The 26,437-nt window shown below is 46.7% G+C and overlaps 1 protein-coding gene across 9 annotated transcripts in view; it reads left to right on the top strand.

The window, feature by feature from the left end:
- Positions 1 to 26,437, top strand: part of CACNA1B (calcium voltage-gated channel subunit alpha1 B) — a 198,276-nt gene that overhangs the window by 36,872 nt on the left and 134,967 nt on the right. For all 9 annotated transcript variants that reach the window (XM_070518200.1, XM_070518198.1, XM_044778229.2 and 6 more), the window contains exons 4-8: positions 2,926 to 3,017; positions 4,677 to 4,829; positions 7,369 to 7,559; positions 21,734 to 21,837; positions 25,665 to 25,780. In XM_070518200.1, coding sequence (XP_070374301.1) covers positions 2,926 to 3,017; positions 4,677 to 4,829; positions 7,369 to 7,559; positions 21,734 to 21,837; positions 25,665 to 25,780 — 656 coding nt within the window. The remainder of the gene's footprint in view (positions 1 to 2,925; positions 3,018 to 4,676; positions 4,830 to 7,368; positions 7,560 to 21,733; positions 21,838 to 25,664; positions 25,781 to 26,437) is intronic.

The following is a 26,437-nucleotide window of genomic DNA, read 5'->3' as shown; positions in this document are numbered from 1 at the left end:
TATCCTTTCTTTGCCTTTTTGGGGGGAGTCTTTTTCTGACTTCCGTCTCTTGACAAAACGTTCTGTCCCAGCACACCTTTTTCTTATTCTCAGCACACCTTTTCCCCCCTCTGCTGGTTTTGAGATAGATTGTATTTCTATCCATTTACTGAATATCCTTGACATTTTAAATATATATTTGTAACTATACATTTGTCTAACACAGAGGTCAGCAAACTACAGCCCATCTGTCTGGCAGCCTGTGTTTATAAATAAAGTTTTATAGGAATGCAGCCTTGTCCGTTCAGTTACTGTTATCTGTGGCTTTTTCATGCTACAGTGGCAGAGCTGAGTGGTTGTGGCTCGCAAAGCCTCTTTACTACCTGGCCCTTTACAGAAAACGTTTGCCGTCCCCGGTCTAACACGGTGACTAGTGAGTTAGCTTCCGTAGCATGGATTGATGCAACTACCACTAGAACCATGCCTTCTGCAAATATTTTTAGTGTTGCCGAGATTGTTAGTTTTACATATAGAAAATAAACACAAGATTAATGAAAAATTGGATATCGTAATTAAAAAGCAATCAATGATTAATTAAATTTAAATACTTAAAAATTATTTTCTGTGCCTATCATTCTTGCATACGATGCATTCCCTTTGGGTTCAGTTTTTATGCTGTTTTACTGAGGGTCTGAGTGATGACTTATTTTGTACCTGAAATATTTTGCCCTCACTCTTCATTGACAGTTTAGCTGGATATTAAGTTTTAAGATGACAATTATATCCTGTAGCTTTTTGAAGGTGTTACTTAACTGTCTTCTAGCATATATTTTTGCTGAGGTGAGGCTTTCTCATCTTTTAATTTTTCTTTTTTTCTAGATGTTTTGTCTTTTCTTTCTAGTAGCTTTTAAGACTTTCTTTTTATGCCTGATATTCTGCAGTTCCTCACACTGTTTCTAGTTGGATATGTTTTCTTTATCTGATTGGTACTTATAGTGCACTTCAAATTTGAGAACTCAAGTCTTTAATTCTGGAAATTTCTCATCTGTTATCTCTTCAGATGTTGTGTTTTCACAATTCTCTCTATTCTGTTTTTCTGGAACTCACATTTGATGTGTGTTAGGTATCTGATCTAACTTAACTTCTCTCTCATTTTTTTTCTTTGTCTTTCTGATGTCTGTAGGTAAATGCCTTAGTGCTAGTCTTAGTACTATTTTCTAAACTGTTAATAATCTCAAACCATGTCTCCAGCCTAGAGTGTGAGTCATCATTACTGTTGATACTATTTCAGTAACTATTTGTTTATTTCTTAGACTTCTAGCTAGTTTTTAAAGTTCCTACCTGTTTCTGTCTGTTTTTGTTTCATAATTTGTTGATTTCATCTGAACAAAATTAATCTTCTGATAGTTGTTTCCAATAGTTGAAGGTTTTTCTTAGTCTTGGACTTCCTCATGTGCTATAGAATTTTGGTTTGAATAGGTTTTCTTGTTGCTCTTCTTTTTTTCTCCCCTGAGAGTTTTATCTTATTTTTGACCCGAGCTCCATCTCAAATTTTATTCCTCACTGCCATATATTAGAGCAGGAGAGCACAAAGCCTTCTTCACCAGGAGTCCAGGATGCATGTTAAAGGTAGAGCCCATAGGGTGATTGGTGAATTGGATGTGGAGTGTGAGAGAGAGGAGTCAGGGGTGAAGACTTGGTGTTGCCTTAAATCACAGTCAACTAGCACTGCTCACTGAGAGGGGCGAACACTGGAGAAGGAGCAAGATTGGGAGTAAGAATCCAGAGTTCTTTAGTCACTGTGATGTAACAACTCTGAACTTAAAAAAAAAGTACGTTTTAGTATGTAAAATTTTAAAAAGAGTTCTTTAGTTGTGTAATGTTTGATGTGCTTTTTTTTGATTTCCAAGTGGAAATGTTAAAAAAGCAGTGGGATATATGAGCCCAGAATTCCATGTTTGAGTTAAAGATGTCAATTTTGGAGTAATAAGCATACAGTGGTATTCAAAGCTATTGGGTAGATCCTATTTGGAGTGAGCCCTGGGGCATCCAATTCTTGAGTCTGGTAGAGGAGGCAAAGCTGGCAAACAAGACCTAGAAGGGGCTCCCAGAGAGTTAAGAGGAAAACAAGAGAGTTGACCAAAGGACAAGAGAAGAAGCCATTTAAAGAAAGAGACGTAACCATTGGAATTGGCAAGAGGAAGACCTGACACAGCATTTCAGTGGAACGGTGGGGTTGGGGATCTAGGTGGACAAAGGTGAACAGAGGTGGAAAGGTTAGGCAGCAGGGACCAAAGATTGACACTTTCATTGAGTTTTGGTGCGAAGGGCGCAGAGAAGTGTGTTATGGTCAGAGGCGGATGTAGGATCTTTTGTTTTTAAAATGGGAGACACTGGAATATGTTTTTATGCTAATAGAACTGATTGTTAGAGTTTTTCTGAGTCTCTGAACCCGCTATTCCACCTTCCCCACCCCTCATTCCCACGTTCTCTTGAGATAGCGTGAAGAAGGTGATATGTGGTGCCTGTCCGGGAGTCTCTCAAGCTCCACTTTACTCTCGCTCTCACTCATCACCACCTCTCCTGAGGCAGCTTTAAGTACAACTGGGCTTGGTTTGGGGACATGGTTCAGGCTTGGACTCAGTTGGAGGCCAGGCCAAAAGGGGCCAGAGACCAAGTGTCATCGCAGGGGTGATGCCTTTGAACTGGAGGGCGGTCATGCTGGTAAAAGGCATGGCTGACGTTCCTGGTGAGGATGTCTGAATTCAGCTCCTGCCTCCCCCTGCCTGGCAAGCCCCACACCGTGTGCCAGTCCTGTGCTCGGACAGTGGGGGACAAAGATGTCACTGCTCTTGGGAGAAAGGACATGGGTGGTGAGTGGGGTGTGTTCTCTTCTCAACTCGGTGTGAAAGCCCTTACCTCCCTCCTTCTCTTTGTTCCTGCCAGGATCCTTGCCACGGCTGGCACTGACTTTGACCTGCGAACTCTGCGGGCTGTTCGTGTGCTTAGGCCCCTGAAGCTGGTGTCTGGGATTCCGAGTGAGTCTGGCACAAGCAGTCAGGCCCAGGCCTACTTGGAACACTGACCTCCTCCCCGCCCCCTCGCCATGGCCAAGGCCATGGCCACGGCCACTGTTCAGCCCTAACCAGTGGGTCCTTTGCTTGGGTGACTCTGAGCTTGCTGCTCTTGACCCAGGGAACCAGATGTGAGGAAGGGCGGAGCAGGCCTCTCCCAGTCTGTCCCGCTCCCTTGGAAAGCCCAGAGGGCGGCCCTCTTATTTTCCCTGACTCGCCTCTCTGGGTGGAAGCTCTGCTCCTCCTCACACCCTCTGCTTTGTCTCCAGCTCTGTGCTTCCTCTGTGGCTGAAGGACAGATGTGAGCTTGGCCGAGGTGGCAGGCGTGATGCCTGCAAATATGTTCAAGGGCCGGAGGAGACCACCCGTCCTGGTTTGGGCTCTGCAGGGCCCTTGGGAGCTGAGGGCCAGTTAAGACCTGCTCCCAGATGGGCGGCTGGAGCCACGCGTGGCGGGAGGAGGGGCAGGCTTGCCTTGGGAGCCAGTGACCACCCTGCCCTTCCCTCTAGGCCAGGGGGAGTGTGGTTTTAGGGATCCCTCAGGGCCTGGGTGGGCAGGGACCTAGGGATGTGCCCCCTGAGACCATGAAAGGGAAAACCCTTGATTGGCTCCCTGTTCTTCCCTGAGACCCTGCCAGGCAAAGGCTCAGGCCTGTGTCCAAGGGCCAGGCCAGACTGGGAGCGGGGGTCAGGGGGCTCATCCCCTGCAGCCCCTGCTCCTGGGCTGGAGACGCTCGTGCTCTGTGGTCAGCGGTGGAGTCCTCCCTGGGGGCAGGTCCCTTGCTTCACTTTCCCTGAGGGGTTAGTTCTGTCAGGAATCCCTGGACTTCCCTCCCAGGATGCCCTGCTCATCATTCCCAGCATTCCCTGCTCTTCCTTCCCGTGATCCCCTGCTCTTCCCTCCCAGGATCCCCTGCTCTTCCCTCCCAGCATTCCCTGCTATTCCCTGCCAGGATCCCCTGCTCTTAGTTCCCAGCATTCCCTGCTCTTCCCTCCCATGATCCCCTGCTCTTCCCTCCCAGCATTCCCTGCTGTTCTCTCCCAGGATCCCCTGGACATTGTTCCCAGCATTCCCTACTCTTCCCTCCCAGTATCCCCTTCTCTTCTCTCCCAGGATTCTCTGTTCTTAACTTCCAGAATGTTCTGCTTTTCCCTCTCAGGATTCCCTCATCTTCCCTCTCAGGACTCTCTGCTCTTCCTTTACTCTGGGCCCCCCACAGATCCACAGATCTCACCGGCCCACACTTTCCACCTGAACTTCATGTTCTGACACCCCCACACCCTGCTCCTCCCCCTCCTTTGGGACACTGCTCAGTCCACCTCCCCCCACCACCCTATGCTTTGTCCCCCACCCGAGGACTCTCAGCTCTGCCCCATACGAGCTTGCACTCTTCTGCCCTCCTTCCCCAGGATTTCAAGTCTCCCCACTGCTGCCTGCTGTGTCTCCTACTTCGAGGGTCCCCTCTGTTCTGTGGCCCCATAAACACTCACTGTGAGCACCGTGCCTCAGGACTCTCAGCCCCACCCCGCCCGGCTCTTGCTACTCTGTCCACACCCCTGCCCCATGCCCTGCGCTGCCCACCCTGCTCCCTGACCTGCCCTGCTTTGCCTGCCCTGGCCCCAGGTCTGCAGGTGGTGCTCAAGTCCATCATGAAGGCCATGGTTCCGCTCCTGCAGATCGGGCTGCTTCTCTTCTTCGCCATCCTCATGTTCGCCATCATCGGCCTCGAGTTCTACATGGGCAAATTCCACAAGGCCTGTTTCTCCAACAGCACAGGTGAGGCCTGGCAGCACCCTTTTGTTTTTTTTTTTTGAGGAAGATTAGCCCTCAGCTAACTACTGCCAGTCCTCCTCTTTTTGCTGAGGAAGCCTGGCCCTGAGCCAACATCCGTGCCCATCTTCTTCTACTTTATATGTGGGACACCTACCACAGCATGGCTGCCAAGCGGTGCCATGTCTGCACCCGGGATCCGAACCAGCGAACCCCGGGCCGCCGAGAAGCGGAACGTGCGAACTTAACTGCTGCGCCACTGGGCTGGCCCCAGGCAGCACCCTTGGATCAAGGAGGACCACAGATTCCCTCCTTCAGGAGAGAGACACTGTTCCGGGTGCTGGGGGCTTTCTAGGTGCCAGACACGAAGTGGAGGTTCCGAGGAGACAGACAATCACCTGATAAATACAAATACATAAACTAACATGCACGTGAACTCATTACAGATGGTAGTAACTTCTAGGAAGGAAACAAGAAGGGTGTTTGAAACAGTAATTGGGTGCCCACCTCATAGAGAGTGGCCAGGGAGGCCTCTCTGCTAGGGTGACAGTGTACAGCAGTCTGAATGCAGTGACAGGCAGAACGTGTGCCCGCCTCCCCAGAGAGCTTCAGTTATAAGAAACAGTGAGTGCATGAGGCTGGAGTGAGGAACAGCGAGGAAGAAGTGGACATTATGTGGGTTAGGTGGATGGTCGGAACTCTACGTCTTATTCTGAGAGAAATGGGAAGATGGCAGTGGGGTTGGCCTTGTGGCCAATTGGTTAAGTTCACATGCTCCGCTTCGACAGCCTGGGGTTTCACTGGTTCAGATCCTGGGCATGGACGTAGCACCGCTCATCAGGCCATGCTGAGGTGGTGTCCCACATAGCACAACCAGAAGGACCACAACTACAATATACAACTATGTACCGGGGGGCTCCAGGGAGAAGAAGAAGAAAAAAAGAAAGATTGGCAACAGATGTTAGCTCAGGTGCCAATCTTCAAAAAAAAAAAAAAAAAAAAAAGACAGCAGAGGGCTTTGAGTGAGGAGTGATGTCATGTGACAGTTCTGCTGCTCTGGGGAGGTGAAGGCAGAACAGGGTTGACTTGGAGAGCGATATCTCAGTCCAGAAGAGGCGGTGGTGGCGGGGGCCAGGCTGTTTTGGTAGAGATGGTTAGAACAGTTAAGTTCTGGTTATATTTTGCAGCAAGGCCTGCTGGGCCAACAGGGTTTTCTGGGAGCTTGTATGTGGGGTGTAACAGAAAGAGAAGAGTTAAGGGTGACTCTAAGGTTTGTGGCTTGAGTTACAAACATATTAAAGGAGAAAACTCATATGGTCATCTCACTAGATGCAGAAAAAGCTTTTAGTAAAATTTAAATCATTCATGATTAAGAAAATCTCTTATCAAACTAGAAATAAAAGGGAATTTTCATAAATTCGCTAAAATTTCCTGCAAACATACTTTGTTGTAGGTCTTGAGAACTTTCCCTTTAAAGTCAAGAACAAAATTAAGGCACTCATGGTCACTTCTAGTTCACATAGCATTGGTAGTCACAGCCGGTGCCAGGAGACAAGAAAAGGTAGAAAAACTCTATCGAGAATGGGAAGGAAGGAAATAAAACTAGCATCGTTCACAGAGAATACCATTGTCTACAAATAGACAAACAATCACTTACTAGTCTTCTCTGTGAGCATTTTTTGAGATGTTTGGAGGGAGAGGAGTAAACTCGTCTGCTCAGTTTTTTCTTCTAAACCTTGGAGGATTTGCTTTCCACCCTAGCAACTCCTCAAAATTTCTCCTATGTTTATAGGCGGGATTTCCATGTGTTGTTATACATTTTTTTTTTAAATAGTTTTTTTCTGCCCTTTCACTAAGATTTTGGGAGTGGAATGGATAAACATGCTGTTTGTTTAAACATGTGATCTTGTTGCAGAGATTAGCACTATTTTTCTGGTGTGTCTTTAACATCCCTCTGTGTGGTCCTTGGCTGCCTGCTAGGCTGCAGGCCAGCAGGAGCACATCCACTCTGTAAGGGCCCCGAGGCGCCCAGCCATCCTCTGAGCACACGTTGGGTGGGCTCCGGGTCAACCTGCGAAGGTTGACGAGCACTGGGACTGAGGTGGCTGAGTCCAGCTTGGTATTAGCTCCAGAGTGACAAGCAGATCTGCATGTCAGGAGAATCTTGGTGGCAATTTGGCTGTGAGGGAAAGAAGTCAGGTGGTAGTGGTAGAAAGAATTGGAGGTTAGGAGTTTGTTGTTTTTTACTTTAAGATGAATGAGTCCTGAGCATGTTTAAGTGATGATAGGTAGGTTCCAGTAGAGAGGGAGAGGTTGACCAGTAGGGTCAGGGTAGGTGTGAACTCAGGTGGAGGCAGACTGTAGGCCAGAGGAGAGAGCTGGTGCAGGTGCAAGGAGGAGTGGCGGGAAGTTGAGGGAGGGCTTCAGTTGGTGCCTGATTCCTGCCCACCTGTGATGAGGTCTTCAGGGCCCAGGAATCCCAGCAAGGGTTGGAGAACTTGGTGTTTCTTAGCTCAGGGTCTGTGCTTCATTCTCTTCCTCTCAGATGCAGACCCAGTGGGTGACTTCCCCTGTGGCAAGGAGGCCCCAGCCCGGCTGTGTGAGGGCGACACTGAGTGCCGGGAGTACTGGCCAGGACCCAACTTTGGCATCACCAACTTTGACAACATCCTCTTTGCCATCTTGACGGTGTTCCAGTGCATCACCATGGAGGGCTGGACTGACATCCTCTACAATGTGAGTTGTATCTTGGCTCTGGGATGGGGAGTGGGCCCTGGAGCTTTTGGGGTCCCATCTGGGGTAGTGCTTCTGACCTAAGAACCTCTGCCCAGCCCCAGGCTCCTTCCTCCACCCTAGGTTGAAATACAGACCCCTTCCCTCAGATGGCCCCACCAAGGGGTCCACTATGATTGATCTCAACTTGAACTCTTGATCTGGGTCCTGGAATCTCCAGGACAGCTTCTCTTGTGAAAGTGAAACTGAGGGCTGGGTAGTAGAGGTCAGAAAAGAGAATTCCAGAGAAGATGCTACTTTTGCTGATGGTGAAGGTGGCAACAGCACCAATAACTGAGGCTCACTGCTATGTGAAGTGTTTTAGTCCTGTTATCTTGTAGAATTATCTCAAGAATCCCATTGTACAGATGATAAAACTGAGGCATGGAGAAGCTAATTAATTTGCTCTGGGCCCTAAGACTTGTAGGCAGCTTGCCGTTAACTAATAACTATGCCATCCCTGCTGGGGTTTCTGGATGGAGTAAGCGATGGTGAGGCTTTCTGGGCCTCTCATTGTCCCTAGACTGTCTGGTGAAGATAGGGAGGAGCAGGTAGGGGTGTAGGGCCACGCTGAACTGAGGCTCAGGGAAACTTCTCTGGTTACGCAGGGATGCTTGGGGTGGGAGCTTGTGTTTTCTACGTTTGTTTCCTTCTCCCTGAGTCTGTCTGGTACTCTTTCCTCTGGTTCTGCTACTATTTGATCTTCTCACTCTCATCAGAATGCCAGTCCATCTCAGTGGTGCAGGGCAGTCTAGGTTTGGTGACCATGACAGAAGTTGAGTAAAAGGCCCTTAGGGGTTGCCTAGTGACTCATCTCCCTCCCACCAGCCCTCTACCTGAGGCTCCTCTTGGTGGACTCTACAATCAACTCATGAGCAGACTGCTGTCTCTTTTTTTACGTGGCAACTCCTCCCACCCCCAGCTACCTTCTACGCCCTGGAGCCCTGGGAGCCACTGGCCATGAGAACAATTAAATTCATCCCTCAGGGACTTTGGGAGGTAGAGAAACAAGATGCACATGAGCCAGGGGTCTTGGAAGGCTTGGCTGGGAGGGTATGGCTGCTGGATTGCTATGTTTTGGGTAGCTAGAGGGTGTGTTCTGCTTGGGTGCTGTGGGTGGGGGACCCTGGAGCACAAGGTACTTCTCTTTGAACTTATCACTTGTGCACTGAGGGTGGGGCTTGGGCTTCAAGCCCCTGGAGCCGTGTGCTCCCCAGCTTCTAGCAGCTGGTAGCATGACAGTGGACAGAGGAAAGGGACAGACTGGAACCCTTTGCTCTGTGCCTCCTCTAAGGGTTCATGGAGATCCAGGAGAGTCTTAGAACTGGGCATCCAGTAGGTGCTTGGTAAATGCTCATTGAAGCTGGGCCCATGGCTGAGTGGTTAAGTGTCCACACCTGGGGTTCACCAGTTCAGATCCTGGGCATGGACCTAGCACTGCTCATCAAGCCATGCTGAGACGGTGTCCTACTTAGAGGAACTAGAAGAAGCTGCAACTAGGATATACAACTATGTACTGGGAGGCTTTGGGGAGAAAAAAACAAAATGCTCATTGAGCAGGCAGTTAGCAGCTGAGGAGTTAAGGAAAAGCTTGTCCAAGGTCCATTGAACCAGATTCCTCCTTGGAGTGGGAGTCGTGCCTGATGATAGGCTCTGTTTGATCGAGGGAAAGAGGAATGGGGACAAAGGCAATGAAAGGAGCTCGGCTGTTCTCTCTCTGCTGATGATCAAGGAACAATTTCCACAGAGACAAACTCTAAAAATAGCTCTGAGCTGGCCACATCCCTGCCAGCCCCACCAGAATGAAGGCCTGTGTAAGCAGGTCTCTACAGTCCTCAGTGCCCAATGGGGCCTGGCCAGTGGCCCAGGTGACTCAGATTGGTGGATCTGTGCCCGTTGGGGGAGGGGGTAGGCAGGAACCAGATCCCAGAGCAGGAGGCACTGATCTGCAAGGGCCACAAAGGCTTCATCCAACACATATTTCCAGGGGACCCACTGGGTGCTGGGCACCCCCTGAGACACTGCAGGTACCGTGGTGAGCAGGAGGTGGTCAGTGAATAAGGGCCCAATAATGCCAAGCACTATGAAGAAAACAGAGGAGGATGCGGGGCAGGGAGTGACAAGTAGAGGGTCTTGGAAAGGACAGCCTAGTGAAGTCTGGAAGCCAGACGTGTGCACGCCACGGGGTGGCGCCTTGCAAGGTGGACGAGGCACCAGGACGCAGTGATGGCGATGAGCTGTGAGGCTGCTGTCCAGAGCAGGTGGCCAAGAACTGACTGGATCCACCCTCCACACCGAGGGACGGCAGAGTTGGTTGTCACAGATCAGACAGGATTTTTGAAGAGGATTCTTTGGAGGGAGAGCCTGCCCCTCACCTGTAACCCAGTGAGAGGGGCTCTCGTGGTCCCTCAGCCCCATGCTCTTGGAGTGTGGAGGCCCACGCGATGGTGCCTGGGACTCAAGGGCAGGAGCCACTGGCCTACAGCAGTGGAGGAGGGGAGTGATGCAGCACACTCATGCCAGGAGCAGGGGCGGGGGTTTGAGCGTCTCTTGTGGACAAGCTGTTGCCAGGGGAGGGTGGGTCAGCCAGGAACCTTTTTAAATTCTGATGAGGGGGAATGATGGGGTCTCAACAGAGAACATCTGTTCAGAGTGGACTGCTGAAAAGCTGGCTGTGGTGGGTGTGGCAGGGGGCAGTTCTCCAGCTGGAGGAGAAATGGCTAGCCTATGTTGAAAAGTAAGTGAAGTCAAATGGGGTCTTGGAAGAACCCGCAGAAGTGCCTGGTGAGAGACGAATCAGCAGTAAATTCCTGTCAGGCCCAGAGAGATGAGATTATCTCAGGACAGCACCATGCAAGGAAGAACTTGCCTGCCTCCTTGCTCCTCCTTCTCCTGCTTTGAGAGTGTTGGGGTCAGCAACCGGACAGCAAGCTGAGGAAGGAGGAACAACGTGAGGCGTGTAGGGGCAGAGAGGGGCCGTGCCTTCTTCTCCCACTGCAAGCAGCCAGCTGTGGCAGGCCAGCTAAGGAGAGTTGATACTCTCAGTGTAAAGCATGTTAAACCTGTTTTATTACCAGCTGGGATTGGACACTTAATTACTGAATTGAGACCGTGTTTTCTATGTGACCTGATTGTAGAACTTTCTATTACCCAGGAGTTATCAGAAAAGTCATAAGACTTATCCAGATTTTCATCCAAGAGCATGACTATGTTCAAAGGGACAGTAGGAGGTAAATAATATTGGTTTATGATTATATACATGTGATTTTGCATATGTTCCTTGTACTAGTTACATAAAAATCTGAGGAAGGAGTGTTCAGATATAGAGGTGCAAAGGCTATATTTTGAAATTAGGAATGACGGGACTTGCTCTTTGGATGTGCAACATGAGAGAAAGAAGAATCAAAGATGATGTGACTTGAACCACTGGGAACAGTGGTACCTTTTACTGAGAAGAGGAGAATTGGGAGCAAGACATTTGCTTAGTTTTGTGTTGGTGGAGAGTAGTGGTGGAACCCGAATTCTGGTTTGGCCCTGTAAGCTTTAGATAACTATTTCCATCCAAGTGGAGATGCTGAGTCTACAGCTGGGTATATGAGAGGGAGTTCAGAGGGAACAGCAGGGTAAGGGTGTATGTTTGAAGTCATGGATAGTGTTTAAAATTATGGGAGAAGATGAGATCGCCTGGGTAGTGAGCGTAGATGGAGAAGTGAAGAAGGCCAAAGACTCAGCCTTCTTTGAGCCTTTGGCTGTCAGGGGGATTCCAACATTCCGAACCAAGTGGGAAAGAAGGAGCTAGCAAGAGAGACCAAGGTGGAGCCTTTAAGGAGGGGAGGGGGTAGGAATAACACCATGAGCATGCTCTGTCTTGGAAGCAAAGCAAAGAAAGTGACCAACCAGGTCAGATGTTGCTGAGAGGAGGGAAGATGTTGGTAAACTTGACAAGAGCAGTTTCGGTGGTGGGGTTAAAACCATGGAATTTGTAGGCTACAGGAAGGAGGCATGGAAGTGAGGATGGCAAGTATAGTCCGCTCTTCCAAGGATTTTCCCTATGGAGTGGAGCAGGGCAATCAGCGGTAACTGCAGGGAGACAAGAGAATTGGCGTCTTTTAAATTAAACTTTTTGTTTGAGATAATTGTAGGTTCACACACAGTTGTACGAAATAATACAGAGAGATCACATGCTTCCTTTACCCAGTTTCCTCTAAGGGTGCAACCTGCAAAACTGACATATATCACGACTGGGATGTTGACAGAGATGCAGTCAAGATACAGAACGTTCCATCCCCACGAGGATCCCTCTTGTTGCTCTTTTATAGCCACACCCACTTCTCTCTTGCCCTTACACCTCCTCAGTCCCTGGTAACCACTTATCCGTTACCATTTCCACACTGTTGTGTGGATGAAACCATACTGTATGACTCTTTGGTTTTGGCTACTTTCACTCAGCATAATTCTCTGAAGATTCATCCTGATTGTTGTGTGTGTAAGTAGTTGTTCCTTTTTGTTGCTGAGCAATCTTCCATGGTATACAGTTTGCTTAACATCCACCTGTTAAAGGACATCTGGATTATTTGCAGTTTGGGGCTTTTATGATAAAGTTTCTCTACACATTTGTGTACAGGTTTTTGTGCAAACATAAGTTTTCATTTCTCTGGAATAAATGCCAAAGAGTGTGATTTCCTGTCTGTGTAGTAGTTACGTGTTTAGTTTTTAAGAAACTCGAACTTCTCCAGAGGGCTGTATCCTTGCACAATCCCACCAGCCAGTGTGTGAATAATGTAGTTTTTCTGCATTCTTGCCAGTATTTGGTGGTGTCACTGTTTTTACTTTAGCCATTCTGATAAGTGTGTATTGATATATCATTGTGGTTTTAATCTGCACTTCCTAACGGCTCATGATGTTAAGCAGCTTTTCATATTCATTTCCCATTTGTATTTCTTCTTCAGTGAAATTCTCTTGATATCTTTTGCCCATGGTCTGTTTGGATTGTCCTTTTGCTTAGGAGTTTTTATATATTCTAGATACTAGTTCTTTGTCAGTTATTTGGTTTGAAAATATTTTTTCCTAGTCAGTAACTTATCTTTTCATACTCTTTGCCTAGACTTTCCCAGAACAAGCATTTTAAATTTTGATAAAGTCCAGTTTATCAATTTTTCCTTTTGTGGATTGGGCTTTTGGTGTTGTCTAAGAACTCTTTGCCTAGTCCTAAATCCTGAAGATTTTCTATTGTGTTTTTTTCTAAAAGTTTTATTGTTTTACGTTTAGCAAGTAAGTCTGTGATCCATTTTGAGTTAATTTTTGTATAAATTGTGAAGTTTAGGTTAAGGTTCTTCTTTTCTTTCTTCCACTCGTCTTCTCTCCCTCTATCTGTCTGTGCCTCCCTCCCTCCCTTCCTTCCTTCCTTCTGTCTATAGATGTCCAATTGCTCTACTATTGCTTGTTGAAAAGGGTATATTTCCTCCATTGAATTGTTTTTGCACCTTTGCCAAAAATCAGTTGGGCATATTTGTTGGGTCTGTTTCTGTTCCAATGATCTATGTGTCTATCCCCCTGCCAGTACCACACAATCTTCATTACTGTAGTTATGTAATAAATCTTTTAAACCAGGTAGACTGGTTTCTCGCATTTTATTCAGTTTGGAAGAATTAACATCTTTACTATGTTGAGTCTTGCAATCCATGAACATGGCATATCACTTTATTTATTTAGATTGTCTTTGACTTCTTTAATTAGCGTTTTATAGTTTTCAGCATACAAGTCCTGCATATGTTTTGTTTGATTGTAAATGGTATTGTGTGTTAAATTTTGGTGTCTGTGTTTTCACTGCTAATATATAGAAATACAATTGAGTTTTGTATGTTGATGTTATATCCTGTGACCTTGCTGAACTCACTTGCTAGTTCTAGGAAATTCCTTGGGTTTTCTTATGTAGACAAACACATCACCTGCAAGCAGGAACAGTTTATTTCTTCCTTTCTGATCCATATGCCTTTTATTTCCTTTTCTTGCCTTATTGCACTGGCTAAAACTTCCAACATTATGTTAAATAAGAGTGGTGAGAGTAGACATACTTTATATGTTCCAAAACTTAAGGGGAAAGCATTCAGTTTTTCACTATTAAGTATACCATTAGTTGTTTTTTGTAGATATTGTTTATCAAGTTGGGATAACTCTCCTATTCCTACTTTTCTGAGAGTTTTTATTATAAATGTGTTGAATTTTGTAAAATGCTTTTTTTTTTACATTGATATGATTATGTGATGTTTTTCCCTTAGATGGTTAATATGGTGGGTTACACTAATTAACTTTTGGGTATTGAACCAGCCTTCCATTCCTGGAATAAATCACTTGTGGTCATGGTATATAACTCTTTTTATATATTGCTTAATTCGATTTGCTAATATTTTATTAAGGATTCCTGCATCTATATTCATGAGGGCTTTTGGTCTGTAGTTTTCTTTCTTTGTGCTGTCCTTGTTTGATTTTGATATCAGGGTAATACAAGCATTATAAAATGCTTAATTGGGAATTAATTGGGAAGTAATTCCTTCTCTTCTCTTTTCCAGAAGAGATTGTGAATAAGTGGTGTTAATTCTTTTTAAATGTTTGGTAGAATTCTATAATCTGGGCCTAGGTATTTCTTTTATGGAATTTTTTTCAAATAACATTTTTGTTGGGACATAATTCACATACGATAAAATTCACCACTTTAAAGCATACAGGTCAATGGTTTTTGTATGGTCACAGGGTTGTGCAATCACCACCATTATCTAATTTGTGAAGATTTCATTGTTCAAAAAAGAAACCCTGTATCCATTAGCAATCACTCCCCATTCCTCCTTTCCCCCAGCCACTGGCAAACACTAATATATATTTCTGTCTCTGTATACTAGTCTATTCTAGACATTCATGTAAATGGAGTCATACAATATGTGGGCTTATGTATTTTTAAGGTCCATCCATGTCATAGCAACTTTCAGTATTTCATTGATTTTATTATAAAATATGATTCTATTGGGTGGGTATACCATATTTTGTTTATATTTCATCATTTGATAGACATTTGGGTTGTTTCCACTTTTTTACATTATGAATAATGCTGCTATGAACATTTGTGTGCAAATTTTTGTGTGGAATATGTTGTCATTTCTCTTAGGTATACCTAGGAGTGGAATTGCTGGGTCATATGGTAACTCCATGTTTAGCCTTTTGAGGAACTGCCAAACTGGTTTCCAAAGTGGTTGCAACATTTTACATTCCCATCAGGAATGCACAAAGGTTCCAAATTCTCCACATCTTCACCAACTTTTGTCTGTCTTTTTAATTTTTGCCACCCTAGTAATATTAAATTAAAATTTAATTTTGATTTTAACCAACCAACCATGAAGTGAAGTGGTATTTCATTTGGCTTTGATGTGCATTTCCCTAATGACTTATGATGTTGAATATCTTTTATGTACTACTACACCATTTATATATCTTCTTTGGAGAAATGTGTATTCAGATCCTTTGCCCGTTGAAAAATTGGATTATTTGTTGCTTTATTATTGACCTGTAAGATTTCTTTATATAATGGATACTAGACCCTTATCAGGTATATGATTTGCAAATACTTTCTCACATTTGTGGGTTGTCTTTTCACTTTCTTGATGGTATCACTTGAGGTACAAAAGGTTTTTATTTTGATGAAGTCCAATTTTTCCATTTTTATTTTCACTGCTTGTGCTTTTGGTACTATATCTAAGAATCCATTACCTAATCCAAAGTCATGAAGATTTACCCCTATGTTTTCTAAGAGTTTTCTAGTTATTGCTCTTCTATTTAGGTCTATGATTGATTTTGATTTAATTTTTGTATATGGTGTGAGGTAGGGGTCTAATTTCATTTTTTGCATCTGGAATCCACTTGTCCTAGCACCATTTGTTGAAAAGACTATTCTTTTCCCTATTAAATTGTCTTGGCACTTTTGTTAAAAAAATCAATTGATCATAAATGTAAGGGTTTATTTCTAGATCATCAGTTCTATTCCATTGATTAATATGGCTGTCCTTTTTTGGGTGAAGTTTAAAATTACAATTTCACTTTCCTTATAAATTTAGGGCTATTAAATTTGTCTATTTTATATTGAGTGAGTTGTGATAGTTTGTGTTTTTTGAGAAATTGGTTCATTTCATCTACATTGTCAAATGTATGTAGAGTTGTTTGTAGTGTTCCCTCATTATCCTTTTCATGTGGGATGGGCATGTTATAATGCACCCTGTTTCATTCCTGATATTGATAATTTGTGTCTTCTTTCTTTTTTGGGGGGGACAGTATTGCTAAAGGTATATTGATTTAACTGATTTTTTTCGAAGAACCAACTTTTTAAAAAATTGATTTTCTCTATTGTTTTTGTTTTCAATTTTGTTGATTTCTGCTCTTTATTATTTACTTTCTTCTGCTTGATTTGGGCTTATGTTGACCTTCTTTTTTTTTTTAGCTGTTTGAGGTGGAAGATTAGATTATTGATTTGAGACTTTCTCTCTTTTGTAATGTATGTGTTTAGTGCTATAAATTTCCCTCTGGGCACTGCTTTAGATGTGCCCTTCAAATTTGATATGTTGTATTTTCATTTTCATTTAATTCAATATAGTTAAGAATTTCCCTTGAGACTTCCTTTTGGCCCATGGGTTGTTTAGAATTGTTTTGTTTACTTTGTGTTTGGAGAGATTTTTATTATCTTTCTGTCATTCATGTCTAGTTTGATTCCATTGTAGTTAGAGAATACGCTGAATTTGAAAGAATTTCAATTCTTTTAAATTTGTTGAGGCTTGTTTTATGGCTCAGGATATGGTCTATCTTAGTATATGTTTTGAGGCACTTGAAAAGAATGCGTATAGTGATATTGTTGTATAGTATTTATAGAAACATCAATTAAATCCTGTTGGTTGATGGTGAGTTCTTTCGTGTCCTCACTGATTTTCTGTCTAATTATTCTATGAGCTTTTGAGAGAGGTGTTGAAGTTTCCAACTATTATTGTGGATTTGTCTATTTCTGCTTTTAGTTCTATCAGTTTTGCTTTACATATTTTATGGCTCAGTTGTTGGGTGTATACACATTTAGAATTGCTATGTCTTCTTGATGGATTGACCCTTTGATCGTTATATATGTTCCTCCATCTCTGGTAAATTTTTTTTTGTTCTGATGTCTACTTTATCTGATACTGATGTAGGCAGTATAGTTTTCTTTTGCTTAATGTTTGTATAACGTATCTCTTTGCAAATTTTACTTTCAATCTATCTAAATTGTTATATTTGAAGTGAATTTCTTGTATGTAAAACATAGGTAGGTAGGTCATGTTTTTTAAATCCATTATGCCAGTCTTTGCCTTTTAATTTTTGTATTCAGACCATTTATGTTTAATATAATTATTGATACATCAGAGCTCAAATCTGCCTCTTTCTTTTCTTGAGGAAGATTGACCTTGAGCTAACATCTGTTGCCAATCTCCCTCTTTTTGCTTGAAGAGATTGTCCCCGAGCTAACATCTGTGCCAATCTTCCTCTATTGTACATGTGGGATGCTGCCACAGCATGACTTGATGAGCAGTGTGTAAGTCTGCACCTGGGATCCAAACCTGCAAACCCCAGGCTGCCAAAGCGGAGCATGCAAACTTAACGATTACACCACCAGGCCATCCCCTGCCATTTTATTTTTTTGCTTACTTCTGTTTCTTCTTTGTTTCTCTGTTTCTTTTTCCTACCTTCTTGTATATTACTTTAATTTTTTTAGAATTCCATTTTGATTTATCTATGTGTTTTTGAGTATATCTCTGTTTGCTCTTTTAGTAAGTGTTACTACATATATATATATGTATATATATATATATATATATATAAGATGTAATATATAATATTATATCCCAGATACAGACTTATCCCAGTCTACTGGTGTCATTGTTTTACCAGTTCAACTGAAGTATATAAATCTTACCTTCTTTACGTCTCTTTACCCTCCCTAATTTGTAATACAATTATCTTAAACATTTTCTTTATATACATTTAGAACCACATCAGAGTGTGTTATAATTTTTGCTTCTGCTGTCAAACATAATTTAGAAAACTCAAAAGGACAAGGAAAATCTATTTACCCCTATTTTTACTCTTTTCATTGTTCTTTCTTCCTTCCTAATGGTCAACAATTCCTTTTTTTTTTTTTTTTTAATCATTTCCTTTCTGTTTAGAGAACTTTCATTAGCCATTCTCTTAGGATAGAACTACTAGTGACAAATTCTCCTAGTTTCCTTAGTTTTTAATATGAGACTGTCTTGATTTCTTCTTCTTTCCTGAAGGATATTTTTGTTGAGTGTAGGTGTCTGGATTGACAATTCTTTTCTTTCAGCACCCGAAAAATAATGTGCCACTTTTTTCTGGCCTCCATGATTTCTGATGAGAAATCATTTGTTTCATTTTTCCTCTGAGTAAGGTGTCATTTCTTCCACTTTCAAGATTTTAAATTTATCTTTGGTTTTCCTAAGTTTGAATATAATATGTCTTGTTGTGGATTTCTTTAGCTTTATCCTATGTGGTAGTCATTCAGCTTCTTGAATCTGTAGGTTTGTTTCCTGCCAAAGTTGGGACGTTTTCAACGATTATTTATAAAAGTGCTTTTTGTCTTCTCCTCTTTCTCCTGTACTGTGCTACTCTGATGACATGAATGTTAGATCTTCTGTTATAGTCCCACAGGTTTTTGAGGCTGTGTTCTAATTTTTTCTTATTTTTCCTGCTTTTTTTTTTCTCCCCAAATCCCCCCAGTACATAGTTGTATATTTTAGTTGTGGGTCGCTCTAGTTGTGGCATGTGGCATGCGACCTCAACATGGCCTAATGAGCGGTGCCATGTCTGCTCCCAGGATCTGAACCCTGGGCCACCGAAGCTGAGCATGTGAACTTAACCACTTGACCACGGGGCCGGCCCCCTTTCCTTATTTTTTTTGTGTCTATTTTCTTTTCATTTATCAGATTGGATAATTTATATTGTTCTCATTTACCATTTACTGATTCTTTCCTCTATATTCCCTCCACTCTGTTGTGCCTTTCCATTGAGATCTCAATTTTAATTATTATATTTTTCTTTCTAAATTTTCCATTTGGTTCTTTTATTTATCTGCTGATACTGTTTGTTTTTTGAGACTTTCTATTTTTCATGTATTTAAAGTAGGTACACAATTACCCTTTGAAGCATTTTATGATGGCTACTTTAAAATATTTGTCAGATACTTCTATCATGTCTGTCATCTTAGTGTTGGCAATCTTTATCAGTCAGGGTTCTCCAGATAAATAGAACCAATAGGATTTATTATTAGGAATTGGCTGATATGATTATGGAGGCCCGCAAGTCCAAATCTGCAGTTTAGGCTAGCAGGCTTAAAACTCGGAGAGCTGATGGTGCAGTTAAAGTCTGAAAGTCAGCAGGTGGAGACCCAATAGAGCCAATGATGCAGATGAAGTCTGAAGGCAGTCTACTAGAGAATCTTCTCTTGCTTGGAGGTAGGGTAGGTCTTTTTGTTTTATTCAGGCCTTCAACTGATTGGGTGAGGCTCACCACATTATGGATGGCAATCTGCTTTACTCTATCAATTAAAATGTTAAGCTCATCCAAAAAGACACTAGCGAAACACGCAGAATAATGTTTGACCAAATATCTAGGCACCCATGGCCCAGTCAAGTTGACACATAAAATTAACCATCACGGCAGCTATTAATTATCTTTTTTTTCACTCAGTTTGTGCTCTTCCTGGCTCTTGGTATGGCAAGTGAGTTTCAATTGAAAACTGGACATCTTTGGTATTACGTCATGAGACCCTGGGTCTTATCTAAACATTTTGTTTTAGCTGCTTCTTCTGACCATTCTGTCAGGGGAAGGGGGACACTGCCTCGCTATTGCAGGGTGGGAGTAGAAGTTCTGCTTCCCCATTTGGCCTCTGTTGACACACTATGGGGGTCTTCTCCTTACTGCTGGGTAGGGGTGGCAGTTCTGGTTCCCGACTCTGCCTCTAGGAAACTTCCCTGGTTGGGAGGGTTAGGTGTGCCTCCATCCTGCTCTCCAGATGGTCTCTACACACTATGTGAGTGGGTTGGTGCTCTTTAGTCTGGGCTACTGCTGCGTGGCAGTGAAAGTTCCGACTCTCCACCAGGCCTCTCTGAGTGCACCTCAGTGGGGAGGGGCTGGTGTCTCATTACTGCCGTGGGGGAGTGGAAGTCCAGGCTCCCCACATGGTCTCCACTAATACCACAGAAGTGGGGTGGGATGGGGGCCTTGTTAACCACTTGTTGACGAGGTGTGTCCCAAGCCCTTGCTTGTCCTTCTCTGATGTCACCTGGTTTGGGGTGTGGGTAGGCTGGTTGCCTGTGACAGTCTGGAGAGGGTGGAAGGCTCGGCTCCCTGGCTAGACTGGCTTTTGTTGGTTCACTTTTCTTCTATGCCTATTGGCATTTCCAGGTTGCAGGCTTCTTCAGCTCCAAGTCAGGCATATATGAGGGAAAAGACCAAAAAACCCCAGGGAACTTGCTGTGGGTTCAAAGGTCCCAGCTGATCTGCTTTCTTTTTTCCACCTTTCAGAGTCTTAGATTTGCGTTGTGTAATGTCCAGGGTATTAATTGTGCTTAGTGGGAGAAATAAGGAAGAGTATGTCTATTCCATCTTCCCAGAAGTGAAGTCCTCGTTTGTTTTGTTTTTCTTTTTGAGATTAGAATAGAATAGCTTGGCTGCCAATGGGAATGATCCATTAGAGAAGGGGAAATTGCAGGAGTCAAACCCTTGAGTGGGTGGGAGGGGCTGAGATTGCAACAGCAGCGTCCTCCTTTCCCAGTAAGGAGGAAGGTTTTGAGAGTGCATTTCTGGGAGATGGGTGGCTTTGGTGGTCATGATAGCCCACAGGTCAGACTTACATGTGGATCTGTCAGAGGTGTGGTCAGGGAACATGGACAGCAATTAGAGCTGCGAGTCTGAATGTCTATTCTGGGTCAGGGTCCAGGGATCTTGGCAGTCAGCCTGGAATCAGTGTCCAGGAATCAGAAGCCACAAGCTTCAGTCAGTCCAGGGTACTCAGGATTTCCAGGGGTAGAGTGCAAATCCTGTCCCGGCCAATGGACCCTGGAGGGCAGGAATCCTGACAGTAGCACCCGGAGATCAGCCCCAGCCACAGGGTAGTGCCAGGTTGTCCCTCCCACCTCTGTCCTGCTCAGGGCCCTGGCCCTTGACTTGTGAGCTGCCTCTGAAGTGAGGAGCAAAGGGGTCAGGGGGTCATCCACCCACAACATTCACCCCTTCTTGGTTTACTTCTAGCACTAGACTCATACAAAGAAAGAGGTTCTCCACCCCTCTCAGCCAAGTCTACTGGGGACCCAAACAAACAGAACAACTGGAAATGAATTGGGTTTAGAGGAACTCACCCTTTTATGAGCTGTGCTATGAAAATCGAAAGGTCTGGGTGAGATGGCCCTGCTTTGCATTCAGTTATGTAGACCGTGCCTGAGTGCTGGGGTCTGTCCTGGGCCAGGCATGTGGCGAGAACTGTTTGCTGGGAACTTGTGGGCATGCTGTGGATCTGGGGGAATGTGGCACAGGGCTCACTGCCTCTGAACTGTGGAAGCTGCTGCAGACAGAAGATCAGACTTGGGCCTTGGGGCCTGTGGACTCCATCCTGGAGAAATGTTTTTGGAGCTGCCTGGTGTGTCCGGCACCCTGGGAAGGGAGGTGTCCAGGCAGAGGCTGGGCATGCAGCCTCAGGGTACCCTGGGCAGCCTTTGGCTCCCTGGGACTACACCTTGGCTTTTCAGCATTGCTAGGCAGTGGCCAGCAGTGCTAAGCGTCCTTGGTCCTTTGGGAGCTGCAGCACCAGAGAGAGCTCTTGGGGGCAAGGACAGACAAGTCTGACCACGGGTCCTGCCTGCACCACCCCTATTCCCTTTCCTGGACTCCCCCTGTCTGAATACCCCCGACCTGGACTCCCCTCTCTCTGGACCCCAACCTCCCTACCTGGACTCTCCCTGACTAGACCCCCTGCCAGGTATTTGAGAAGAGGTGGGGGAACTTCCATGGTCAGGGCTGTGTGTCTTGTTCACCTGTCCTTCATCATCTCCTCTTGCTTCCAGACGAATGATGCAGCTGGCAACACCTGGAACTGGCTCTACTTTATCCCTCTCATCATCATCGGCTCCTTCTTCATGCTCAACCTGGTGCTGGGCGTGCTCTCAGGGTAAGAGGCCATGTGGGCTTGTGTGCTGCCCCTCTCTGTTCACAGGCTCAGGACAGGTGATGGAGTTGAATGCGGGCATGTGTGATGTGGGGGGTGGGGCCTGCCTTGGCCCCATGGCTCACCCTCTGTGGCAGTCACTCCCAGCGTCCTGAGCTCTGGGCAGCCCTTCCTTGTGCTGCCGTCCTGACCTCTCCCTTGACTGTCCCCTGGCCCTGGCCTCCTTGCCTCTATCTTACCCTTGGCCTTTACCCTGGCCTCTGACCGTAGTGGGGAGCTGCTGTTGCGTCTCCCCTGGGTCCATGGTGAGGTTTCTGGGCAGCCAGAGAACCGTTCTGTTGCTGCAGTGGAGAATGAGTGGAGAGGCCTTGAGTCTTGGATCAGTGACCACCCAGCTCTCCACCCCAGCCCTGACCCTTGGCTTGCTGCTCCTCTCAGGTCCCCTCTCTGTGCTGAGGACCTCCAGGAGAGGGCAAGGGAGGGTGAAGGGCTGGGCATCCTCCTGGAGAAAGGTGCTTCCTGACCCACAATGGGAGTGAGATGTGCCACACCTGTGTGCACATGGTGCCCTCCTGTCCTGCATGTGGCTCAGGGCTGAGGAAGTGCTGGGTGCTTTGGGGCACAACTGGGCTGGTATTTGTAGCTCCTGCCTTCTCCAGGGCTGAGGAAGCTGTGTTGGGAAGGAGGTGGAGGTCATCAGGCCTGGCCTGCCTCCCTGCCCCACCTTGGCGTCAGATTTCCTGTAAGGCTGGAGGAGGACTTCTCCATTCTGCTTACCTTGAAGACTCCCACTCAGGCCCAGGGCTTCTGAGGTTGGCTTCAGGGAGCTGGTGGACCCAAGGGGCAGCTGTCATATTGGCCTGGAAAGGAACAGTCACAGAGAGGACAGTGGCTGAGGACCAAGACCTACGTGCTCTGGCTCTGGAATGTGTCCTTAGCCTCCATCCTCTCCTGTAAGGGGTACGATTGTCACTAGTATGTGACAATCACCTCCACAGGGACCAGGCAAGCCCACAGCCCAGGGGACAGATGTAGAACTCCTAGTCTGGTGGGAAGTCACAGGGTCTGAGCTGGGATGGGGTGGCCATGGGAGGCCTGGGGCTCAGAGGACGCACCTGAGGAAGGGGCATCTCAGCTGAGACCCAAAGGAGCCAGGAGTGAGCTTGGTGAAGGAGGGAGGAGGGTCTTCCAGGCAGAGAAGAGCTGGAGTAGAGGCCCAGAGGCATGGGGGTTGTGGTGCCTGTGCTGCAGGCTGCTTAGAGGTGGAGCCGGAAGGTGTGGTGGGGAAAGGGTGCTGGCAGGCGGCCAGGCTCTCAAGGAGGTGGCTCTGTGCTGAGGACGGTGCACAGTGGGAGTTGGCGGGAGCACGAGTGGGTTGTGGTGAGGCAGGAGAAGAGCCTCTAGGGTGGCTTTGTCGGGCTCCCTCTGGAGAATGGGCAGAAAGGACTAGGCATGGAGGGAAGCCTAGAGGGAGGGGCCACTAGCTTTGTATCTTCCCAGCCCTTGTCCCTCCTGTGAGCAGCCCGTCCTCTGTAGTTGGGGCGTTACGGAATGATTTTCCTAGTCAGTCTCAGCTGAGCCCTCCCTTGGGCATGCAGTTCCAGCAGAGGGACCCAGGGTTTTCTTCCAGCCCTGGGGAGGCTTGGAGATGACATGGGCCCCTAAAGCCAGTGGTCAGCGCAGAGCGTGTGGGTCCCACGGTGGGTAGACTCCAAGGCAGCAGCAATTAGTTGTGGCCTTGACAGCCCGGATGGGGGAAAGCTTGCCCTGAGGGACCCTCTCTAGCCCCGGCTCTGCCGTGTCTGGGTGAGAGCTGCCTGAGGGGCCGGCTGGGAGCCCATCTAGCCTCGTGCTTCTTTCCTCTGGGCTCTCGTTCTCCCAATGTGCCAGAGAAGCACACTGGTGATTCCTCTTGAGGCCCTCCTTACCAGTGAGAGCTGAACCCAGGGAGGGCAGGCCCTGCTGCCGGCTGCCACCTGAGAAGTGGCTGCCCTGCGGTTGCCGTAAGTCCTTGCTGGTGGCCTCAGACTGACTTGAGCAGTATTGTCACTGCCCTACCCCTGCCCTCAGCCCGTCCTGACCTCAGAATGGCCAAGGGAGCTGGCCTCGATGGGGAGGCTGCAAGGGACCCAGTGTTCCTGTAGATTCGGGACTTTGGAGAGATGGAAGGTCCAGGCAGGAGCCTTCCCCTCTCCTTGCTAGGGTTGCAGCATCTCCAACCCTGGTGGACACTGGCCACGGGCTTGGGGTCAGTCCTAGTCAGAGCCAGTCACCCTCTCGTTGTGGTTGTGTGCTGAGAGTCAGGCTAGGCAGGTCTGCTCCATCAAGCCCATAAGCTATTTCTCCTGGAGGAGAAACATGTCTCAGCTGAGAAGAGGCTTTGTTCTTTAGCTGTGGGAGTGTGCCTGCCCTCCCTCTGGGGACTTGGATTCTGCTCCGAGCCTGGGCTGAGAAGGCTTGGCCAGGCTGGATGCTGGGGGCGTATGTGCATGTTTCATGTGTGTGCATGTGTGGACTCTTGTGTCTGTGTGCCCTAATGCCTTCTGACACTAGGAGGCTAAAACCTTGGCTGGGAGGCTGGGGCTGGTGTGCTGAGGGCTAAGGGGGGCAGAAGATCTCTCTCCTGCTCATCATGAGCCTGAGGTTTGGTTAAGGGGGCTACATGGACTCCGGAAGGTTTTCCTTTTGTCTCTAGCCTGCCCTGGTCCAGTCCTTTCTCCCCCTGCTCCTATCTGTCCCTCTTCCTTCTAGCAATGGCTTTGGGTCTGAACTCGAAGAAGAAACAGAGGGAGAGAAAAAGAGCGAGAGTTCTGCAGGCTTCCAGAAGTATAAGGGCTGAGAAGGCAGGGTCTTGCAGGCAGATGATTCTTGTAGGGAATTCTTCTCCAGGAGCCCTCCGTAGGATGACAGATGACAGGGTTGGCAATCAGAGGGTGCATGCCTCTGTTGATGCAAATAATCCATAACCAATCTATAAATGAAAATTGGGGTGAGTTTATTCTGAGCCAAATGTGAGGACCATATAGCCCAGGGCCTTCCTTCCCCAAGGAAGGAAGGGCATCAAAGAAGTAGGGGGGTTATATACCCCTGTAGATAACCTGTATATAACTACAGAGTGGTTATATACCCTCAAAGAGCACGTTTAACATATGATTGAAATGTCCCTTTTACAATAGTCACGAGACTGCCCTGTCAGCACAGCGATTGATGGACACAGCAGGTAGTAGATCTGCTATTTCGGTGGACACAGCACACAGCAGGTCTGTTGCCTAGAGCTAGGTGGTCACAGATGGGCACAGCAATCAGTTCCTAGCCTAGGGAGAGATGCTCATCCTTAAGGAAATGCCACTGTGGGGGAAGTTCCATCTTTATCTTAAGGGCATTTTTTTCTTGCCATAGGAAATGCTTAAAGCGGGTAAACAATGCATGCTCAATGACCTCGGCAGCCCCTTTTGGAAAAACAAAGTCAGGCCAAATTAGGTTTACTCCAAATGGCTTCCTTATATATTCCAGTATGTCCTATTGCTTACCGTTTATTTGTCACCTAGGTCTGCTCTAGGCAGAGGGGTGTGGAATTGTCCCTGCCCTCTGGAGCCTCCTCTCTGGGGACTGAGGGAGGAGTGAGGAGGGGGTTCACCTGGGCCTTCTGAGTGCTCAGGTTAGAAGTGTCCAGGGTTGGGGGGCTCACCTGGAAGGGTAACCCACGGCCTACATCTCCTGTCCCAGCCTCCTCTGGGTTCCCTTTTCCTCTGGGCGGCACACCTGTGGGGCCTGCCTGTGTGTTCACACTCACCTGGTCTGCTTACTGTCCCGGCCCCTGCACATTACAGAGAGTTTGCCAAGGAACGTGAGAGGGTGGAGAACCGCCGGGCCTTCCTGAAGCTCCGCCGGCAGCAGCAGATTGAGCGGGAACTCAATGGGTACCTGGAGTGGATCTTCAAGGCTGGTGAGGACCAGGAGGAGCCTGCTCCCATGTGCCCGGTCTGGTCATTGTCAGTTCCCTCTCCTCGAGTTCCCTCAGGCTGCCGGGCAGGGTCCCCTGGCCCTGGGGTGGATGAGACCAGTCTAGCAGTGGAGAGCTGAGACATTCTGAAAGGGCTTTGTAGTGAAGAGGGGCTTCTCTCCAGCTCACCCAAGGTCCTGACGCCAGGCAGCCATGTGGTCTGGGGACGCTGGCCTTTTCTTGGAGAATTCATGCATGGTCCAGCCTAGAGCTACTTCTACTCTTCCCTTAACCTGAGCCCCTTCTTCCCCCTGGCTCTGGGCTCCGTCAGGCCTGGAGTTTCTGACTCCCCTCCTCTGGCTCCGGGCCAGCACTCTTTCCTGCGTGTGGGGCACCTGCTCATGTGCCTTCTCAGTGATGAACTTGCCTCGTGGGAGGCTGCTCTCAGGGATGGTGATTGTGAGTGGGAACAAGCCAGGCCCTCATCACAGGCACTGTCTGTGGGACACATAGAGGGTGTCTGTCTTGGTAGAAAAAGCTCAGCCATGGGCCCCGTAGGCTTCTGGAGTGTAAGGGCTGAGAAGGCAGGGTCTTGCGGGTAGAGGTGCATCTTTGTCCTGCTGTGTTCCTGGAGGATAAACCCTGGTCAGGGCTGGGCAC

The sequence above is a fragment of the Equus asinus genome, chromosome 10 (assembly GCF_041296235.1).
Source record: "Equus asinus isolate D_3611 breed Donkey chromosome 10, EquAss-T2T_v2, whole genome shotgun sequence".
NCBI classification, from domain to species: Eukaryota; Metazoa; Chordata; class Mammalia; order Perissodactyla; family Equidae; genus Equus; species Equus asinus.
Note: the sequence above shows the minus strand (reverse complement) of the source record. Positions and strands in the feature narration are given on the sequence as shown.